Genomic DNA, 21178 nt, shown 5'->3' with positions numbered 1-21178 from the left:
TAGGCGAAATGTAGTGAATCAGGGCAATCTGAGAGGTTGGAATTGATGTGTACCATTACTAACCTGTCAAAGGACTTCATAATGATGGATGTCAGAGCCACTGGGTGGTAGTCATTAAGGTATATTTCCTGATTTTTCTTTGGCATTGGGATGATACTGGTCCTCTTGAAGCAGCTGAGAACCTCTCATTATAGTAAGGAGAGGTTAAAGATGCCTGCAAGTACTCCTGCTTGCTGGTCTGTGCAGGATCTGAGGTGTTGGGAGTAGAGGAGGAGTAGACCAGGTGTACTGGAGGGAACGGTCTCTGTGGAATACTAATAAAGAAAGGGAAGGGAATATGCATCTGATGGTATCCCACTGGAGGGAGTGGAAGTAGCAGTCTTTGATCCTTTAGATGTGGATGCTGGTGGGAAGGAAAGTGAGCACCAGCGAGGCCCTGTCGGTGTTATGGGAGGAAAGAGAAGGGATGAGGACAGAAGTGCGGAAAATGAGTCAGACATGGCTGAGGGCACTGTCAACCCCAGTGATGGAGAATCCTCAGTTCAGGAAGAATGTGGATATTTCAGATGCCCCCCCTGCAGAAGGTGGCATTGTTGGAGCAGATGCAATGGAGAATGAAAAACTGGACAAATGGAATGAAGAATTTACAGGAAACCGGGTGTGCGGATGCATCATCCAATTAACTGTTGGATTTGTAGTGGAGCTCGGGGGATTGTTTGTGGGGGTCCTGCAGGAAGAGCAGCCCATATGGCCTCTGAGTTTTAGAAGGGCATCCTTTCCATCACTTGCATTGCTTTTTAATTTTTATATGATGTACCTGCTCAATGCAGCTGGGCTTCAGTCTTATTGGGGATCTTGATTGGATAGGAACCCAATAACAACTGTTTAATTGGCAGTCGCCCATAAAGTTTATAGAAGCCTCCTGCCAGGTGTTCATGTGTGCTGCTGAGATTTTCAGGCTAATGGAGGGCAGCTACTGGATCAGTACAATTCCACTTAATGTATTTGTCAACGAATTGTAGAAGTGTACATTGATTGCTATTCAAATATCATGTTGACCTTGATACTAGCAGCAGGTAGCTGCAAGTGTTCTCCTGTGTCATGTTTGTAACTGAATTTTTATAATAGCATTCTGACAAAGAAAGCATTCGCAGTTTTTAAACATCTTTCACATCCTACAGCTGTGCCATAGCATTTTGGAGATACTTTTGTACTTTAGTGACTATTGTCATTTAATCAAACACATTATCCAATTTATTGGATCCTTTACTTTTAATTAAGAGGCAGGACCCAGTTTAGAACTTCATTTGAAAATCAACAGTGCAGGGTGCACCAGACTGAAGTATCACCCTAGATTCTTTGATCAGTCCCCAGCCACAGATTTCAAACTCAGAATCGGTCAAAAGGCTGATAATGTTGAAAGTTAAATTTTTATCTAACAAGTCAATTAAATGATGTTATACTCTCTAATCAGTATACTCTTAATTTTACATGTTCTTTATTTGTCCTTTTCCAGCATACCCTGTAGCGTACAGACTTATTGAAGGCTTTGGACTTGTCTTCGCTTCTGCAGCAATCATTTACATGATAGCTTTATACGTGCGAGCTGAAATTCAATTGAAAAGTTCATTTTTGACAAAGAGAAGTAAGTTTTTGCAATAATTCTACTGTAGTATTTTCTGATTTTTTTTTTTTTTTTCCTCTCCAACTCAACTTATACCTGAGTATCCTCGTCCTGAGTTCCAACGAGACCAGAATTTGGGATAGACCATTCATCCACCCTATTGGCATTCTTAAATAGAGATTAGTTTCATAATGTCTGTCCTATAAAGGTTTCAGCTAGTCAGCTGTATGACTTAATCTGTCCTGAAGTTTAATTCTACTGAAAAGTTAAATGTTGGAATAGAAAATTCCTAATAAACATTTTTTTACATTGGAATGAAAAATATGGGAGAAGAGGATGACCTTTTGGTTTTTGAGTCTGATCAGTTAAGTGTTTGATTTTAAGACTTGTAAAACTTCTAAATCTTGACCTTTTTTGTAAATCTGTAGTAGTGAGTAAGGTGAGGGCATTTTTTAATGTTTATATTGTGATCTGTCTCTTGATTGACCTTAATATTACAGATTGGTATTGTTATCCCAGAGCAGTTTTTTTGAGCAGCAAGATTGCTAATACCCAGCTTTTGAGCAAAGTGTGGTGTTTGTATGTTTTTAAGTAACTTCTGAGTCTATAGATTGTTTAAAGGAGCAGACGTGGCTTTTGGTAGGGTGATGTACTCTTTTTTTTCTTCTGTCAGATGTGGGGGATCAGGGATAATTTGAATGTTCCTGGAGACTATGTCTGCAGGAATTGTTTGGTTGCAGATCCTATCAGACTGCATAGATTGGGTGGTGCGGCAGTTAGAGACAACGAGGAGTTACAAGAGCAAGGAGGTGTGATGGATGGCAATTTCAGGAAGGTAGAAAAACCACAGAAATAGTCAGGTGAACGGTTGACTGCTATGAATGGTAAGAGAGGTAGCCAGATATGTGCAAGAGTCTCCTGTGGCTATCCCCATATCATACAGGTATGCTGTTTTGGATACTGTTGGGAGCTGGGATGTGGGACGATGAACTTAGGGCATGGTTGGGAACATGGACTGGAATATCAAAGCTATTTCGGAAACATGGCTCAGGGATGGACAGAACTGGCAGCTTAATGTTCTAGGGTATGGATGCTCCAGGAAGAATAGAAAGGGGAGGGGTGTGGCAAGAGAGGAGGGGGGTTGGTGTTTTTTGGTTAGGGATAACATTATGGTTGTACTTAAAGAGAATATTCCTGGGAGATCGTCCAGTGAAGTTGTGTGGGTGGAATGAGAAATACAAAAAGGGATGATCATCTTCTATGCCCCCCAAAATTAGTGGGAATTTGAGAAGCAAATATGTAAAGAGATCGCAAATATCTGCAAGAATAATAGGGTTGTAACGGTAGGGGATTTTAACTTTGCAAACATAGACTGGAACTATCATACTTTTGAGGACTTGAATGGGGTAGGAATTTGTGTGTATGAGAACTTTCTTATTGAATATGTGGATGTAGCTACTAGAGAAGGAGAAATACTTGTATTTTTGTTGGGAAATAAGGCAGGGCAGGTGACTAATCTGTCAATGGGCGAGCACTTTGGAGCCAGTGATCATAATTCTATTAGTTTTAAAATAGTTCGGGAAAAGGATAGAACTGATCAAAAAATGTTGAAGTTCTAAATTGGAGTGAGATCAATTTAGAAGTATTAGACAGGAGCTTCCAAAAATTGATTATGGGAGGCTATTGCAAGTAAAGGAGTGGTTGGAAAGAGGGAGGCCTTTAAAAACGAGATAATGAGAGTTCAGAGACAGTACGTTCCTGCTAAGGTGATGGGCAAGGCTGGTAGATCTAGGGAATGCTAGATGACTAGAGAAGTTGAGGCTCTGAACAAGAGAAAGGAGGAGGCATATATTGCGTATATGAATCCCTCAAGGAGTATAAAGGCAGTATACTTAAGAGGGAAATCAGGACAGTAAAAAGGGAACATGCGATAGCTTTGGCAAACAAACTTAAGGAGAATCCACAGAGATTCTATAAGTACTTTAAGGGCAAAAGAGTAACTAGGGAGCAAATAGGGTCCCCTTAAAGATCAACAAGGCTGTTGATATATAGAACCACAGGAGATGGGTGACATATATGAATATTTCACGTCAGTATTTACTGTGGAGACGGACATGGAAGCTAGGGAGGTTGGGGAAATAAATAGTGATGTCTTGAAAAGGATTCATTTTACAGAAGAGCTGCCAGAGGAGGCGGAGATGGGTTGAATTACAACATTTATAAGGCATTTGAATGGGTTTACGAATAGGAAGGGTGTAGAGGGATATGAGCCAAATACTGGCAAATTGGACTAGATCAGTTTAGGATATCTGGTCAGCACAGACAAGTTGGACTGAAAGGTCTATTTCCATGGAGGTCTTAAAACGCATAAAGGTGGATAGATCCCCAGGACTTTACCGGGTGTTTCTTGGAGCTTTGTGGGAGGCTGGGGAAGAGATTGCTGAGATATTTTTATCATCAACAAGCATGGATGTAGTGTTGAAAGACTGGAGGTAGGCTAGTGTGGTGCCACTGTTTAAGAAAACTGTGGGGGGAAAGCCAGGGGAACTACAGACCAGTGTACTTTGTCAGTGATGGCTAAGTTGTTGGAGGAGATCCTGAGGGACAGGATTTACATGCATTTGGAAAGGTAAGGACTGATTAGGGATAGTCAACATGGCTTTGTGTGTGGGAAATCATGAATTACTAAGTGGAGCTTTTTGAAGAGGTGACAAAGAAGATTGATGAAGGCAGAGCGGTAGACATTGTCTATATGGACGTCAAGCAAAGTGTTCAAGGTTCTGCATGGTAGACTGGTTAGGAAAGTCAGATCACATGGGATCTAGGGGAAGCTAGCCAATTGGATACAAAATTGGCTTGAAGGTCGGAGGCAGAGGGTGGCTGGTAGAGGGTTGCTTTTCGGATTGGAGGCCTGTGACTAGCGATGTGCCACAAGGATTGGTGCTGGGTCCCCCTGCATCTTGTCATAACCATATAGGAGATATGGTTAATAAGTTTACAGATGACCACCAAAATGGGTGGTGTAATGGTGGCTCAGTGGTTAGCACTGCTGCCCCACAGCGCCAGAGACTCTGGTTCGATTCCACCCTCAGGTGATTGTCTGTGTGTAGTTTGTACATTCTCCCCGCATTTGCGTGGGTTTCCTTTGGGTGCTCCGGTTTCCTCCCACAGTCCAAAGATGTGCAGGTTAGGTGGATTGGCCATGCTCAATTGCCTGTAGTGTTCTGGGATGTGCAGATTAGGTAGGTTATAGGCGGATGGGTCTGGGTGGGATGCTCTGAGGGTTGGTATGGACTTGTTGGGCTGAAGGGCCTGTTTTCACACTAGGGATTCTATTTTTAAAAAAAAATAGATCAGCAAGAAGCCATTGAAGCTAAATGAGTTAGCCTGATCCAGAAACAGGCCAGCCCTGAATGGAAATGCCTTCAGAACATTGTCTGCAGACCAGACCACAACCCTCCCTTTTCAATGTGCTCCTTAAGACTTCTGTGCTGATGTTTTATGACCATCTACTTTGATCAACCCTGGGTGTGGTTTGGAGTCGGCAGGGGGACAGACATAAAATCAGATGTGTTGGCAGACTGGTGCCATTCTTGTTGCATTCCTGCCTCCCTACATATATTTTACCCTCCCTTAGGCTAACTGAGCTCCTTAACTGGTTAATTACTAATCACATAAGTGCTTCTCTTCACCCTGCTACTGCTAGTTTACCTGTGAGGATGGGTGGGTGGAGTTTTCTTGCCTGGAGAGGCTGCTCAGTAGGAGGTCCCATGCAGGTTCAGCAGAGGATGTCCCTCTTTGTCCACCCCTACCATCCACCCACACGCACGCATGACCTCAAGATATGTGCCTCGATCTGTTTGCCCTCCTGACTAATCCAATCCACCACAACCTTGCCTACTTGATTGACCCCATGATTCCCAAACCCACTCAACTGAACTCCAGGTCTGCTCTCGGTCACTCATATAGTACTGTTGCATTTCCAAGTGTCCACTATATGCAACAGCTCTGTGAGGGAAGGCATCAGTCCAAATAATGACCAAAGCATGTAGAATAGAGTCGTGGCTTTCAGGGCTGGAATCCTAAGCCCCATTGTGTGATTCCCTTAGGACTCAAGTCTATAGATCTCAGCCTTGATTATATTCAATGACACAGCATCTGGGATAGAGAATTCTTAACAACACAAAAACAAAGTTGCTGGAAAAGCTCAGCAGGTCTGGCAGCATCTGTGGCGGAGAAAACCGAGTTAATGTTTCGGGTCCGGTGACCCTTCCTCAGAACATCGGACCCAGAACGTTAACTCTGTTTTCTCCTCCACAAATGCTGCCAGACCTGCTGAACTTTTCCAGCAACGTTGTTTTTGTTCCTGATTTACAGCATCCGCAGTTCTTTTGGTTTTTATTAGAGAATTCTTAAGCTTCACAACTCTGAATGAAAAAAAAATTCTTCATCTCAGATGTAAGTGACCAACCTCTTTTCCTGAGACAATGACTTTTGATTCTAGACTCTCCACAAGTTCTCAAAGAATTTTTTATATGTCTCCATGAAATCACTTCACATGCTTCAGACTTTCAGAGAATTCTTAAAAACAAACTCTGGAGACTGCTAAATATTTGCAGTAAACTTCATTTTTCTGTCTCATAATAGTCTTTATTTTTAGTTATCTAGGGCAATCTAGATTTGTAGGCCCTTCATTTATATTTCTATACCCAAGACATCATCTCTTTTAAAGATATCCATTGTTTGATTACCATTTTTGCATGCTAGTTTTTACATCCAATGCACATAGACAAGATCAGCTTTAACTTACTGAAGTAAACATCCACAACCAATTATGTATTCATGTTTTTATTCTAAGCCTAACAACATGCTACAGGAGTCCTTGAGTTACACATGTCTGACTTATGCTCGCTCGTATTTATGAACGCAATCCCATAGAGAGTTGTAATTTTAAAGTCTCAATGCAAGGATATCGCCTGCTCTTACGAACAGCTGCTTTACATTGACCTGCACTGTGTTCTAACTTTCTTACAAATCGACTTGTGAATGGACTCCTGACGCTGCCTGTGTTCTGCAAATGTCCCCTTTCTAAAACATGCTATACATCAAGCAGAATTTAATCCGTGATCTCAGTTCCAGTGGTATGCCAGTCACGTGTGGTTACGTAATAGACTGACAATTAACAAAAGTGAGCACTTAATTGTGAAGGAAAATGCCAATCATTGCATTAGCTGATGTTAATGCAGATGCTGCTTTAGTTTTAAATAGTATACTGACCTTGCTGCGGAGTGAATGAGCTTTCAGGATCACCACAGGAGCTCCTGAAGAGCTTTATCATCTGTGCTGACCTCTGAAGAACACCCATTATATATGCTCCCTCTGCTGAATGATAATGACAGGAGGTGCTCTTCCCAAGGAACCTAAGAGCCTTCAAATTTACCACTGAGGTGTGATTGCCCCAGAGATTTGCAAGCCCACAGCTGCCATAAACATGGGTGCAGTTTTACAAGCAGGTCAATGACCTGTTCATGCTTCTAGAGTGTGTTTTAGCTAAATTATCATAACCCTTTGGCCTACATGTGGGCAACATTTGGTTGTTGGGGGAATTGGCCAGATAGGCAAAAGAATTTTGAAAGCCAGAACCAAATGCCTCACGGGGAATGGCTAGCTATGGGAAACTATTCTGTCTCCTATTGTTGGTGTCCTCCAAATCCCATGACAGCAAACATATGTTTGAGGTATCCAGCAGTCCTAACATCCAGAGAGATGCTAGCTGATTAGATGGCTATCTGATTATTGTATGGAGATTCAATATTTTTTCCTTACTGTCTACTGATGAAAACAGCATATGATCTGAAAGACTGAAAACTGATTCAATTATGCCAGGCATTGGTTCCATGACACACATACAGCTGGAGGCATCGGCCATACTGAAGTTGATTGTGGGTGTGCAGTAGTAATTGACAAGACTGGAATATAGGGCAAAGAGAATGAAGTGGCCTTGTGCTTGGAATCCATAACTAGATATAAAAGAAACTTTTAGAAAAGTGTCCTGCTGTTACCATAGCAGTGAAACAGACAAGGAGTTAACATTGCAGTGTTGTAGCCTCAGCCTCACTTTGCAAATCAAGTGTGATGCTCGCTGCGAGGTCTGAAAAGGCAATTAATGTAGCGTGTTTAAGATACAGTGAGAAAACTTGAAGAGATATGGGAAAGTATGTTGTGAAGAAGACCAGATTGCAGACAGACAGATGGACAAAAATCTGAAAGCTTATCATGTGGGCCAATGTGAAGTTGATGACTTTGGCAGGAAGTTTGGAAAAGGCAGAGTATTACATACAGATGGTTTGCATAATTGTGAAGTGCAGCAGGATTCAGCTGTTCTAGTACATAGAATCTGTACAGCGTGGAAGCAGGCCATTTGGCCCATTAAGACCACACCAACCCTATAAAAAGCATTGTACCCAGACTGACCCCTCCTCCCACCCTATCCCTGCGACCCTGCATTTGCCTTGGCTAAGTCACCTAGCCTGCACTGCCCTGGACACAATTGACAATTTAGCATGACCAATCCACCTAACCTGCACATCTTTGGACTGTGGGAGACAACCAGAGAAAACCCATACAGACACGTGGAGAATGTGCAAACTCCGCACAGATAGTTGCCCAAGGGTGGAATTGAACTCTGGTCCCTGGTGCTGGGAGTACTAACTACTGAGCCAATGTGCCCCCTCCATCAGTCATAAAAAGTTTGTACACAGGTACAGCACACAATCAAGAATGCTATTGAGATCCTATCCTTTATTGAAAAAAGAATTGAATGTAAAAATAGGGAAGTTTTGTACCACATCTCAAGTACCATCTGCAGTTTTGATCTCCTCATTTACAGGGTCACAAAAGTGCAACAGCTCAGAAGGAGGCCATTTAACCCATCATTCCTGCACTGGCTCATTAAACTAGCTTGTAAAGTTCAAGGACAAATGTAAATGCATTGGAGACAGTTCAGAAGAAATTTACTTCAAATGAATGGGTTCTCTTAGGAGATTAAGTTGGACAGGTTGGCTTTGTTTCCGCTAGAATGTAGAAGATTGAAGGGTGATTTGATTGAAGTGTATCGGATCCTGGTTGGTCTTGACAAAGCGGACGCAAACGTGACGTTAAACAAAAAAGTCAAGGAACTGCAGATGCTAGAAATCTGAAACACAAATCGAAATTGCTGGAAAAACTCAGCAGGTCTGGCAGCATCTGTGGAGACAGAAACAGTGAACTCAAGTTTTGAAGAAAAGTCACTGGACCCAAAACATTAACTGTGCTTTCTCTGCACAGCTGCTGCCAGCCCTCCAGAGTATCTCCAGCAATTTTTTTGTGTTTATGAAAATGATGTTTCTTCTGGTTCAGTCTCAAGAAGCATAAGGCAAGGGAGATGATGGAATCCACTGAAATCTCTGAAGTTTTGTCCCTGATATCCTCCAAGCCCCTTGAACCACTCTCTAAATAAATCCTAATCCTGATGTCATGGATCTTTCCAATTAATCTTCCATGCCATGAATAAATGTATTTATGTTGGATGCACTTATTGGCCTGGAAATTTCCTTGCATTTTTATAGATGTTTCTGTAGATGCTCTAGTCTGAAATATCTCTTTGGTGCCACAGAGGCACTGAACCTCACTATTTACGGCCACCTATCATACACTATATGGGCGAGTACCCCAAAGATATATGTATATGAGTCTCAACTCTTACCCTTATCTTTCTGGCAGGATTCAGAAAAATTTATTCACTCTAGCGTTAGTTGCCAAATTTTCCTGAAATTCTCCCCAGTAGTTGGAGTTGGTTGGTTTACCAAGCTGACTGGTTTTCATGCAAATGTTTCATCTCCCTTCTAAGTGGCATTGTTGGTGCTGTGTAGCCTCCATTGAAGTGCTGTTGTTCTGTCCCGTTCTGAATGTATATGGTCCAGTCTGTCATGGTGGGCAGTCTTTTTTCTGGTGTTGTGCCATAATAGTATGTAGTTGGAGTCTATTTCAACGTTTGTTAATTGCATCAGTGGTTGAAAACCAGACCTTCAGAATTGAGGGAACACAGGGAATTCTTTACCAACATATACAGAAAGACTACACACACCCACCAAATCCTGAATTACAACAGTAACCAGTCCAGCGTCCACAAACAGAGCTGTGTCAAGACTGTGTTTAAATGAATGATAACTCACTGCAACACCTTGGAACTGTGAAAAAACGAAGAGGAACATCTACACAGAGTCCTTGCAAACAATGGTTATCCTAACAACTTCATCTGCCAATGCCTGGCAAACAAACAACACCAAGAACAAACTGGCTGCCGTACCTAAGTTAGAAACACATCAGAACTGACTGCAAGACTCCTACGACCTCTTGGAATAAGGATAGCACACAAATCAACAGGCACAATTTTCCAGTTACACTCAAAGACAAAAGACCCCATGCCCACAATGAACAGGACAAATGTGATATATAAGATACCATGCAGCAACTGCGAGAAACACTACATAGGATAGATGGGCAGGAAACTCACCACAAGGATACATAACACCAACTTGCAACGAAACGGCACAACCAATTCTCCTTCGTTTCAATGTACTCCAACATAGAAGGACATCAATTTGCCTGGGACAAAGTTACAGTACTAGGACAAGCAGGACAAAGACAAGTACGAGAATTCCTGGAGACCTGGTTTTCAACCAGCGATGCAATTAACAAACATGTTGAAATAGACCCTATCTACATACCATTAAGGTACAAAACTGGAAACAAGACTGCCCACCATGATAGACTGGACCACATAAATTCGGAGTGGGACAGAACAACAGCGCTTCAATGGAGGCTACACAATATTTACGATGTTGCCTAGAAAGGAAATGAAACATTTGCATGAAAACCAGTCAGCTTGGCAAACTAACCAACAACTCCAACCGCAACCCAAACTACAGGTCTTCTTTAAAACTTTAATCTCCCCAGTCGTATTTAACTCTTGTTTCACTGTACCTTTTGGCTTCATCTTGTACTTTGGCTGACTTGAGTCACAGGGATTATTAATGTGTGTTAATATATGGCAGATTGACAAAGTAGGAAATCTTCCACCTTAACTTGGCATTCTCTAGTGATTCCAATGGGACCACTGTTACTATAGTCCTCCAAGTAGCTGGGTTTTTTATTTGATGCCAAACACAGTTTCTCATCGACAACTCTAAGGGTCAGTGTGGACTTGTTGGGCCGAAGGGCCTGTTTCCACACTGTAGGGATTCTATGATGAACTCCAGACAGTGATTTACTGTAAGGTTGGGAAATGGTTGGTGATCGTTAAATACCTCAACCTGGGAACCCAACAAAAGGAACTGTTTTCCAGGTAGCCAGTTGATGCTCACTAATGTTTTATTCCTTCTCTTGAGCACCAATGCAAATTCATTGCCAGATGGAGAAAGTGAGCTGTAAAATCTTTAAGAATTATGGTTTGTCCCAGAGCTAAATTGAAGCACCAATCTCCATATCAGAGTGGTATTTTTAAATTTTATTCACAGATTATCGTCTTGTTTTTTGGGTGTATGGAATCTTCTCAATGATCATTTCAGTTGTACCAATTCATAGAGGCCAAAAAAACAGTGAGTATTGTTGATACTATGAATAGCAACAACATTTGAGGTTGATTCCTATGTACTGAGAGTTCTAAATGGTTTTGTACTGCACACCTCAAGGTAAACCTTTTACTCAGAGCAGTGAAAGTTCCACCTATTTATAATGAGAACTCAGTCTCTCATCTGATTTGTGTAGGATCTACAGTCATTCTGGTTCACCTCCTGGCATGCTGCTTCCCGTGAATGTTTTGTACCCTCTCCCCACCAGCTCCCTTTTATGCATTTCATTTGAGTAGAATTTTACAGGTTTCCAGGAAGAATCACAGTTGGGGTAGATGCTAAATGATTGCTAGCATACAGCAGTCCTGTTAAAAGTCAGCATTCCTCCTATTTGATTTCTCTGCTTTATGTATACTGTGGGTGCAGCAATGGGAGATAATTCACATAACTCGGCACATAGTCTTGGGGAACCAAGACAATTGCTATGGGTTAGCACTGCTGCCTCACAGTGCCAGGGACCCGGGTTCAATTGCACCCTCGGGCGACTGTCTGTGTGGAGTTTGCACATTCTCCCCGTGTCTGCGTGGGTTTCCTCCCACAGTCCAAAGATGTGCAGGTTAGGTGGATTGGCTAAGCTAAATTGCCCGTAGTGTTCAGGGGTCTGTAGATTAGATGGGTTATGGGGGATGGGTCTGGGTGCGATGTTCCAAGGGTCGGTGTGCACTTGTTGGGCCAAAGGGCCTGTTTCCACACTGTAGGGATTCTATGATTCTATGTGGCATATTTTGATGTTTCAAATATAATCTGCATATTTCAATCAGGGTTTTTATTTCAGAGTTTAGTTTTGAACCTTTATAAAGGACACATCTGTAACAATTTCTGTTATCGATCAAAGTAACATGGTGTGCCATGTATCTTGCAAGTTACATGCCAATTTATTGTATTGACCAACTAGCGCATAATGAAACACATTGAAAGGAAATGTATCAGTTCTCAAATATATTTAATTTTATATGAATAGTTATATACAGTTTAAAATTTAAGCATTAAAGATTTCTTCAATAATTTTATAAATAATATTCATTCTCTACCTACAGTTACAGAATGCCAAATTCCTGTGAATCATATTTTGGGAACTGTTGCAGCTACAGTCGTGATTTATGTGTTTATTCTAGGGATATCATTTATCTTGTCTTTAAAATACAGTAAGTGCAGTAAGTATATTGGTGCTTTATTAATAGAATGATGAGAAATTACTCTGTATTAATTATTATAGTTTTTTAATTTTGTAAATTCTTCCAATTTTCCTGATATAAAATTTACTTCAAATGTGGCAATGACAAAATTAATTTATTCATGCATCCTCATGAATTAAACATCCACCCTTGAAATTTTTGCCCATTTAAGCATTCTTCAATAAAGTTGCCATCCTTTTAAACCATCAATTAAACTTTGTCCATTAGTCTCCCAACAATAAACTTCCATCTGACATCCTTTTAGTTAATTTTTCTTAATTAATTCTCTAGCCATCTATTCTTGATCAGTTAAATCTTTGTTCATTAACAGAATAATTGGTCCAAATATATGCTGGCAACCAAAATGGCCACCTGTGCATGTGCACATGGGCTTGGTGGCATTAATTACTGGAGAGAGGTGTCCTTAATAGCAGAATGAGTTTGCACATGTATTGTTGACATCATTACTTTCCAGGAGTACTAATGACATGCTGCCTGCATGTGTGCAGGTGGCCTAAGTACCATATGTCCCTGGGAGCCAGGGACTAAATCTGACAGTAGGGTTAAAGACGGGGAGCAGAGGCAATGGTCATGAATGTAGCACCAGTCTTTGAACAGTTCAGCCACAAGCTTCTTGTGGTTGGTAAGGGAAGAAGAGTGGCTCTGGGCTGAATAAAGATATGGGGTGGAGAACACTGACAGCTCTGAGGACTTTCTCCCCAGTTCACTGAATGTCCATGGGCTGGCTCAATAGATTACCCTTCAGGTTAGAAGGCAGCTGCATCTGACATTTGGTAGAGACATAGCACTGTCAGGTGGAGTTTTTATACCTGTTCTTGCTCCACCTAGGTGGTGTTCCAACAAAACATCGCTTTCATTCAATCAAACCTTCATTTCTTTAAGCACTGCGATTAAATCATGTGAAAGAACAACGATAGCAGATGTGTGGGAATGCCTCTACCTAAAAATCGCCCTCCAGGCCACACACCTTCCTAACATGGAACAATATCACCACACTTGCACTGTTGCTAGATCCCTAAATTCTGGAACACTTTTTTCCTAATGATATTGTGAGTGAACCTACAGCACATCAAAAAGGCAACTCACCACGACCTTCTGAAAGGCAGATAGAGGTGAGTTACAGATGTTGTGGCATTCTCATTGACATTCTTGTCCCACCAAGCTGTTTTGGTAGATAATTAAAAGTAAGAATAATGGTGCGATGAATAATCGAGCCTGTTTTTGAAATGATAAACCATGAGGCAACTGTGCCTCTAATCTCTGTAGTTTCTAAGAGGGAGAGGTGATCTCATTCAAACAAAAATTCTTACAGGGCATATCGTGGTGGATATAAATGGGATGTTTCCTCTGGCTGGTGAAACCAGAACCAGGGGACATGATCTCCGGATAGGGGGTGGGCCATTGTAAACTGAGATAAGGAGGAATTTCTTCACTGTGAGAATCTTTGGCATTCTCTAACCCAGAGAACTGCCGAATCTTAATTGAAGTGTTTCTGGAGACCAATGATATTAAGGGAGATGGACATGGTGTGGAAAGATGAGATGATCAGCTATGATCTAGAATTGTGTTACAGGCTCAATAGGCTGGATGACCTACTCTTGTTCCTATATAACTGAACAATCAGCCTCTCTTCTACAAAAGTCTTCCCTCCCACTAATATTTTTGGTCTTCCAATTTTATTTTTCCCATTTGAGACAACATTGGAAAGTTCACAAATTCTGTGCCTCAGGTTAACAGCTCACTGAAAACCCACCAGTGAACTGCCTGCAATTTTCTGACTGGCTGCCATCTCTGTCATTCCATAATTGCTAATGAAGGATGTGGAATCCTGCTTAGCCTCTTAATTGAAGCTTTCAAAAACAGGGCTTTTCCGGAATACTTTGGAACCCTGATATCAGGGTGAAATCGTGGTCCCGATTCTGCTCCGGCCAGCAGTGCACGCAAAGGCACAATCTTCCAGAGGCAGTTAGTCATCCAAATTGACTGCCTCTGCATTCTCTCTCATAAGGACAGCGGATGGAATCTTGATGTCTCAGGCAATCAGAAGGGCAAAAGTTCTGGAGTCTGAGCAGCGTCACTGGAACAGGTGGGCACGCTGAAGCAGCTCAGGGAATATTCAATATTAAGCTAGAAGTTTGTGTACTCGGCACCAGTGTTGCCCTCCCAGTGGCAAAATCAAGGCTGCACAATTGCCCTTAATAGGATCCTTGAACACCTTAGCTGGGTCCCTGCTCAATGGAGTGGGCAGCCAGTCCAGTATGCTGAATGCCCCAGAGGAAGTTCCAGATGGCAGGATGCATTAGTGAACTATCTCCATCCTGCTGCACATGTTTTTCTGCCCCCCCCCCACCAATGGAGCCATGAAAATCCATCACATGGTCTGTTCATGTCAGAACAAGCTGAGTAATTCAGATGTCCGTATGTACCCCTGCCCTTTTTCCATTGGCATCTCCTTTACAAATCCAGTCTCTCTGCCACATCTTAGCAAATTCCAATTTCTATACTGTTACACGTGTACCAGTAATCGCCATAAATAGTAAAGTACTTACTTCTACTAGGCTTCTTGCATCAAGGAACACATTTGAAACTAGACCAGATTTATTCAGATTGAAATTATTTGCTAATCTGCTTGTTCAGCATGTTGTAGAACATTTCCTAGCATCACTGTTGCACTGGCAATTTTTCTAATAGTGATCCGTGTTTAGGAAACCAACTCATTCCCATCCCATCGCATCATTCATAGAATTATCCCTAAGACTCATCTATTCTGTAGTTGTGAATTACGCTGCCTCGTCCTTTATTATAGCAGTGCTCTGAGGTTGGATGGTATTTTAAAATGCAAAGTTACTCGCACACTTAGCAGCGTCTCTTTTTTTTCGCAGCAATGTCATGGACTGAACGTAAAGTGTTCCCTAGACGTTCATTAAGATGAACATTCTAACAATTTGAGCTTTATATACTACTGTAAAGTGAAATACAAGAAAAATACAGCACTTATCTTCTGTAGAATTGAGAATATTGGGATATTAATTCTGTCTTCTCGTTATGTCAACTCAATTTTCAGGAAGTGTCACTGAGAAACAGACACCTAAGGAATCTAGCTCAGTCCTCTGGTTTGCATTCTTATGGGGACAGAGGGTACACCATATCAGGCAATCAGAACCTCTGCTAATTTGGAAATTCTAGAACTCGGCAAACACTGATCATCAGAAAATAAATAAAAGAGACAGTAGGGATAACTAGAGGTGTGTCAGCCAGATTTCACTCGGAAAAATATTGTTATGTTCTGGAATTTCCAAATGAACAGTTGCGAGTCTACACCCAGGAAAGTTTCTCATTTGCCTAAGATTGTGTACACTTTTTATTCCCAAAAGAATGCAAACCAGAGGACTGAGGCACAGGTTGGAAATGTTTACTCGTTATCGACCCCATTGTATGCAGGCAAGTTGGTGTTTCATCAGCTAAAAGTACAAATTCCATCAGTGAAGATTACTGCTTGGCTAGTTAGTATCATCCTGCCAGTTCATACGTTAGCCTCCAGGCTTTCATGAGCTGTAGAAAGAATCCAGTCCAAATTATTTGCACATTCTAGATATTTTTCCAATCGACCTGTTTAGAGATGTTATTACCTACCTCTGGGGTAGGTGGAACTTGAACCAGGGTCCCACTGTCCAGAGGTAGTGATATTACCACTAAACCACACAAGCACATCCCCTGCATGTTCTATAATTAGTGAATCAGTTGTTAATCAACCACTGTGAGCACCCTAGTCTCCCACAGGCATGACTGATTTAAGTATTAGATTACCACGGAGGAATCAGCCCTTGGTTCAAGTCATACTTGTTTCATCAACTTTGTCAACACCTTCCACCACGCCCTCAAATTCACCTGGACCATTTCTGACACCTCTCTCTCTTTCCTGGACCCCCAGTAACCAACTCACCACTGATATCCATTTCAAACCCATTGACTCCTACAGTTACCTCAATTACACCTCCACTCACCCACCGTCCTGTAAAAATGCTATTCCATACTCTTAATTCTTCCACCTTCGCCACATGTGCTCCCAGGGTGAGGCATTCTACTCTAGGACTTTCTAGATATCCTGCTACTTCAGGGACTGTAGTTTCCCTTTGTCTGTTATTAAGGATGCCCTCAACTGCTTCTCTCCGTTTCCTGCACTTCTGCCCTCAAACCCTTGCCCCCTCCCCAACAACAATAAGATTAGAGTCCCCTTAGTCCTCTCATAGTACCGCACCAACCTCCGAATACAACGCATCATCCTCCAACATTTCTGCCAGCTACAATTGGACTCCACCTCGAAAAAGATATTACCCTCCCACCCCTGTCCAGTTTCTGCAGGGACCATTCACTCTGTGATTCCCTCATCAGCTCCACATTCTCCACCTGCCCCTAAACCTCCCTATTCACCTCCATCCAAGGCCCAAAACAATCCTTTCAAATCTGGCAGAGATTCACCTGCACTTCATTTAACCTCATCTACTGTATCCGTTGCTCCCGATGTTGTCCCCTCTATATCAGGGAGACCAAACGCAGACTCTGGGACCGATTTGCAAAGCATCTCTGCTCTGCATGCACCAACCAACTTGACCAACAGGTTGCCATCCATTTTAACTTCCCCTCCCACTACCCTGATGACATGTCCATCCTTGGCTTCCTCCACTGTCTGGATGTTTCAGATTAGCTTAATATACAGGAAATGATTCCAAGATAAAAGGTTCTCCAATTTTGGCCAAATGCAAACTGGAGGAACAACACCTCCATATTTTGCTTTAGGAGCTTACAGACCAATGGCCTGAATATTGACTTCACCAGTTTCAAAACCTCTTCACCCCCAACCTGTCCATTTTCTGACCCACCTATCCACTCCACCCAACTGTTCAACCACACTAATCCCCTCCCTGCATCCACCTATCTCCATCTCACCTACGCATTCTCCCCCCCCCCCCCCCCACCCCAGCCCCATCCCCTTTCCTCTATTTATTTCTGGGTTCCCCTCCCCTTCCCCCATCCTGACAAAAGGTTTCAGCCCTAAACATTGACTTCCCTACTCCTCGGATGCAGTCTGACCTGCTGCACTTTTCCAGGTCCACATTTATTGACACTTATTTCAGAGGTGGGTAATAACACCTTTGAATGGACTGCTTAATATATCTACCACAGAGGGATGATTTAGCAACACTTGAATTCCTGGCCCCTTTTGAGATTACTTCAGAATAGAGGCAGGGTTTTGAAATGTATCATGTAGCGTGCTACACTGTATGAGGTATACGCACACTGAGCCATGGTATGGAAAACATGCTTACTGGTAGGTAATTAGCTGATACCACAGTTTCTTACAGAATCCTTTAATTTACCTTGCTCAGAAGGCCTTTTCGCCAATCATGCCTGTGCCAGTCCTGTAACAGTTATTCACCTACTACCATTTCCCTGCCATAACCCCAATTATTTCATTTTTTGTTTTTTTGTTTTCTTTTGCAGACATAGTTCTACTTCCCTTTTTTAAAAAAAACTAGAATTGATTCAGTTTCACCTACTGTTTCTAGTCAGATGCTTCTAATGTCTTCATACTCTTAATGAAGATGTTCTATGCATGCCATCTAGTTGCTGCCACACTGACCTATAGAAATTGGTAAACAGGCCCACTGAAAAATTAAAACCATTTTCAGTCATATCTGCACTAAAAGAATGATCATCATGGAGCTGTCAATTCATCAACAATGTGATGAAATTAGAGAACCTTATACAGGAAATGATTCCAAGATAAATTAAGCTACTCTGAAACATCCAGCCATGTAAATCGCTGTGCCACATATAATTACATTATCTTTGCATAATTTGCTTTACGTTCTAGAAAACGAATATTTTAACACCATGCCCCCTCAGTTGAGTTTTCCTTTGCGGTAGATCCTTTAAAAGTTTGGACTTCAGTTACACCATCAATGATGTTTGCACTGTGTGAATAGTCAACAAATTGTCAGAACTCCAGCATATCTCCTCCCCCAGCAAATTAGTCTGAATTTAAGACTGTACAAAACTATGGGCCTCAGCAGCTCAAAGTACAGGCTGTGATGGTGGGAGAAATTAAGAATGATCAATCAACTAGAATTGCAGGAGCAGATATATCAGTGGGATACGGGGCTGGAGAATGTTGCTGAAGTAGGAAGGGGAGGGGTCTTGATATATTTGAAATCATGGGTGAGACATTTAGCATATGTTCTTGCTTGACCAAGAGTTAATATTGGTGAATTTAGCAACGTAGATGAGTACACAGGAGAATTTAGGCAACCTAAGTTCGCAGACAATAGAAGATTGGCATGTTGTATTGATCAAGTTATGAACTAATAAAGGCTTGGATAAATATCTCAACAGTGGATGAGCTAAGACAGAGATGCAGTCGGACAGTGTTACCAAGGTCTTGGAAGTGGAACAGATGGATCACCAGAAGCATGTGTCGGTAAAATAATACTAAGTTGCAAACAGTCTGCTTCAAGCTCAGACGTAACTGGGGAAATGACTGGAGCCTGGATTGTGATTAGGGAACAGAGTTGTGACAACTTCTGTTTTCCCAAAATTGGTCAGGAAATGTTTACTTAGCCAGTGCTAGATTGAAACAGTATGAACATATAGAGGCAGTTAAAATGTTGAGAGATGGAGTGGTTAGATTGAGTTGGATGACCTTTTAGTTGATGCTGCAAAATAGGAGGGCATCAGGGATAGATCCTGGGGACGCCAGAAGTAACAGTGTACTAGGGGGAAAATAAGTAATTGCAAATGGGAAATCAATGAGCGGCTTTACTGTAACAGGCAAAGGTGACACTAACGGTATAAGGAATTTTGCTACAGAAGTTTTACAGTAGTTAAAATTAGCTGCAGTAACAAGTTGCAATAATAAGGGTCACAGTGACTGGGAACGCTCCAGTAACAGAAGGAACTTAGTAAAAGAGAAGGTTTAAGTAATGGAAGGTTTACAGTAACAGATTTACAGCAATAAAACAGTTGCAGTTAAAGGAGAGGAAGTTCCATGATTTTGACTCCAACAGTGAAGGAACAGCAATATAATTCCAAATCAGAACGGTATGAGACCTGGACAAAAACTTAACTCATGGTGTTCCCATACACCACCTGTCCTTGTCTTTCAAGTTGATAGTGGTTGAGAGTTTGGAACATGCTTTCAAAGGAGCTTTGACAAGTTCTGCATTACATCTTGTAGGTGGTGCACATTGCTATCACTGTGTCAGTGGTAAAGAGTTGAGAATGATGGATAGGATGATGCAAATTTTACCAGAGACACTGCCTCCTGTTCAAATCTGTACTTTTTTTCTTCCCCCATCTATAGTCTCCACTCTTCAGAAAAGAAACCCATCCTACTTACAGGCTCTCTTATTAAGTAATCACCCCTGTACTGTTTGCCCAAAGTGATCTTCAGTCCTTTCCTTCAGAAACTCTGCCCTTCTCACAGCCTAGATGTATCTTTCTTCAGGGCTCACTGAGTTATATATGGGAGTATTTACCAAGAGGTCTGTGGGAGCAGAAAATGGATCCACATTTGTTTTAGTTTGGACAGAATCTGTCAGAGTGAGGGAATGAGAGACAAAGTGAGAACAATAGGAGGTAGAAAATGTGAAAACACAGGAGTGGAAATGCTGAGGGTAGTAGGTGAGGTGTTCAAGTAAAGGTGTCGGAGGAGGGATCTGGGTGAGGAAATGGAAATGAGTATGAGAGGGAGATGCAGGAAGGAACTGTGCCTGTCATTCTCAAGTGGGAACGTGTGATTAATCATGCTGGCATGGATATGCTGTGTTGCCTCCAACATCCCTGTTGGGTATGTTATAATCTGTTTTCCAGTGTGACTCCCCATGCTTGGGTGAGTACTTTCGTAGCTTTCTGCAGAAATTGTGTGATTGATCACAAGACAGCAGCCAACATAAATGGATTTGCCCCACATCTCACTGCCACCTGCCTAGATTTGGGTATTTCTACTAACATTGGAGAAGAAATTAGTCATTTATTTGTCTGTTTCCTCAACTCATGCCCTGGAAAACTGCTTTAATTTTTTCTAGAATGCTAAGGAATGATCTTCCTCGTGTCACGTCAACACTAAGTCACCACTTACTGCTACTGCTGAGTATATTGTTTCTGACAGTTAATCCATTGTTCTTCAGGCTGTTTACATGTATAGAATATATCATTAGGAACTGTGACAAAAGTGGTTGTTTTATTGTACTTCACCATTGTCAATTCATGGTTACTTGTGTGTTTGAGACAACTGAATTTCAACTGTGTATCTTACATTCTCTGAATTGTAGTATAAAGAATTGAACCCGCCTGTGACATGCTGAGATGTTGTATATCACAGGAAGTAATGCAATGTCATATTCTTTCTGATTTCATGGCAAGATGAAACCATTGTAAAATGCTCCTTTAAATAAAATTATGTTTTCCTTACCTCTGAATCTGTAAATGTTCTTTACCATCACAACAAGACTAAGGCTATTACTTTTGGCAGTGAGTAAAAGTACAAGCATACCTTGAGAACATGACGTCCCAATCCAGCAGAGCTTGGCTGATTTTATTGCCAAAGAAAAAGTATCGCACTGAATCCATCTTCACTGCAATACTAAGCAGGACAATACATTATTGAATGCAATGATTGCTTGTGCACT

The 21178-nt window shown here is 41.7% G+C and overlaps 1 protein-coding gene across 4 annotated transcripts in view; it reads left to right on the top strand.

The window, feature by feature from the left end:
• LOC125486545 overlaps positions 1-20928 on the top strand; it is a 43383-nt gene extending 22455 nt beyond the window's left edge. For 2 of the 4 annotated variants that reach the window (XM_048614408.1, XM_048614389.1), the window contains exons 6-9: positions 1517-1645; positions 11182-11262; positions 12333-12449; positions 18885-20928. In XM_048614408.1, coding sequence (XP_048470365.1) covers positions 1517-1645; positions 11182-11262; positions 12333-12449; positions 18885-18973 — 416 coding nt within the window. In that variant the 3' untranslated portion in view covers positions 18974-20928. The remainder of the gene's footprint in view (positions 1-1516; positions 1646-11181; positions 11263-12332; positions 12450-18884) is intronic. The other 2 variants (XM_048614393.1, XM_048614400.1) reach the window with 2 other exon arrangements.
• The last annotated feature ends 250 nt before the right edge of the window (positions 20929-21178 follow it).

Source organism: Rhincodon typus, chromosome 2 (genome assembly GCF_021869965.1).
Source record: "Rhincodon typus isolate 14 chromosome 2, sRhiTyp1.1, whole genome shotgun sequence".
Lineage (NCBI taxonomy): Eukaryota > Metazoa > Chordata > Chondrichthyes > Orectolobiformes > Rhincodontidae > Rhincodon > Rhincodon typus.
This window is presented reverse-complemented; position numbering and strand designations above follow the sequence as displayed.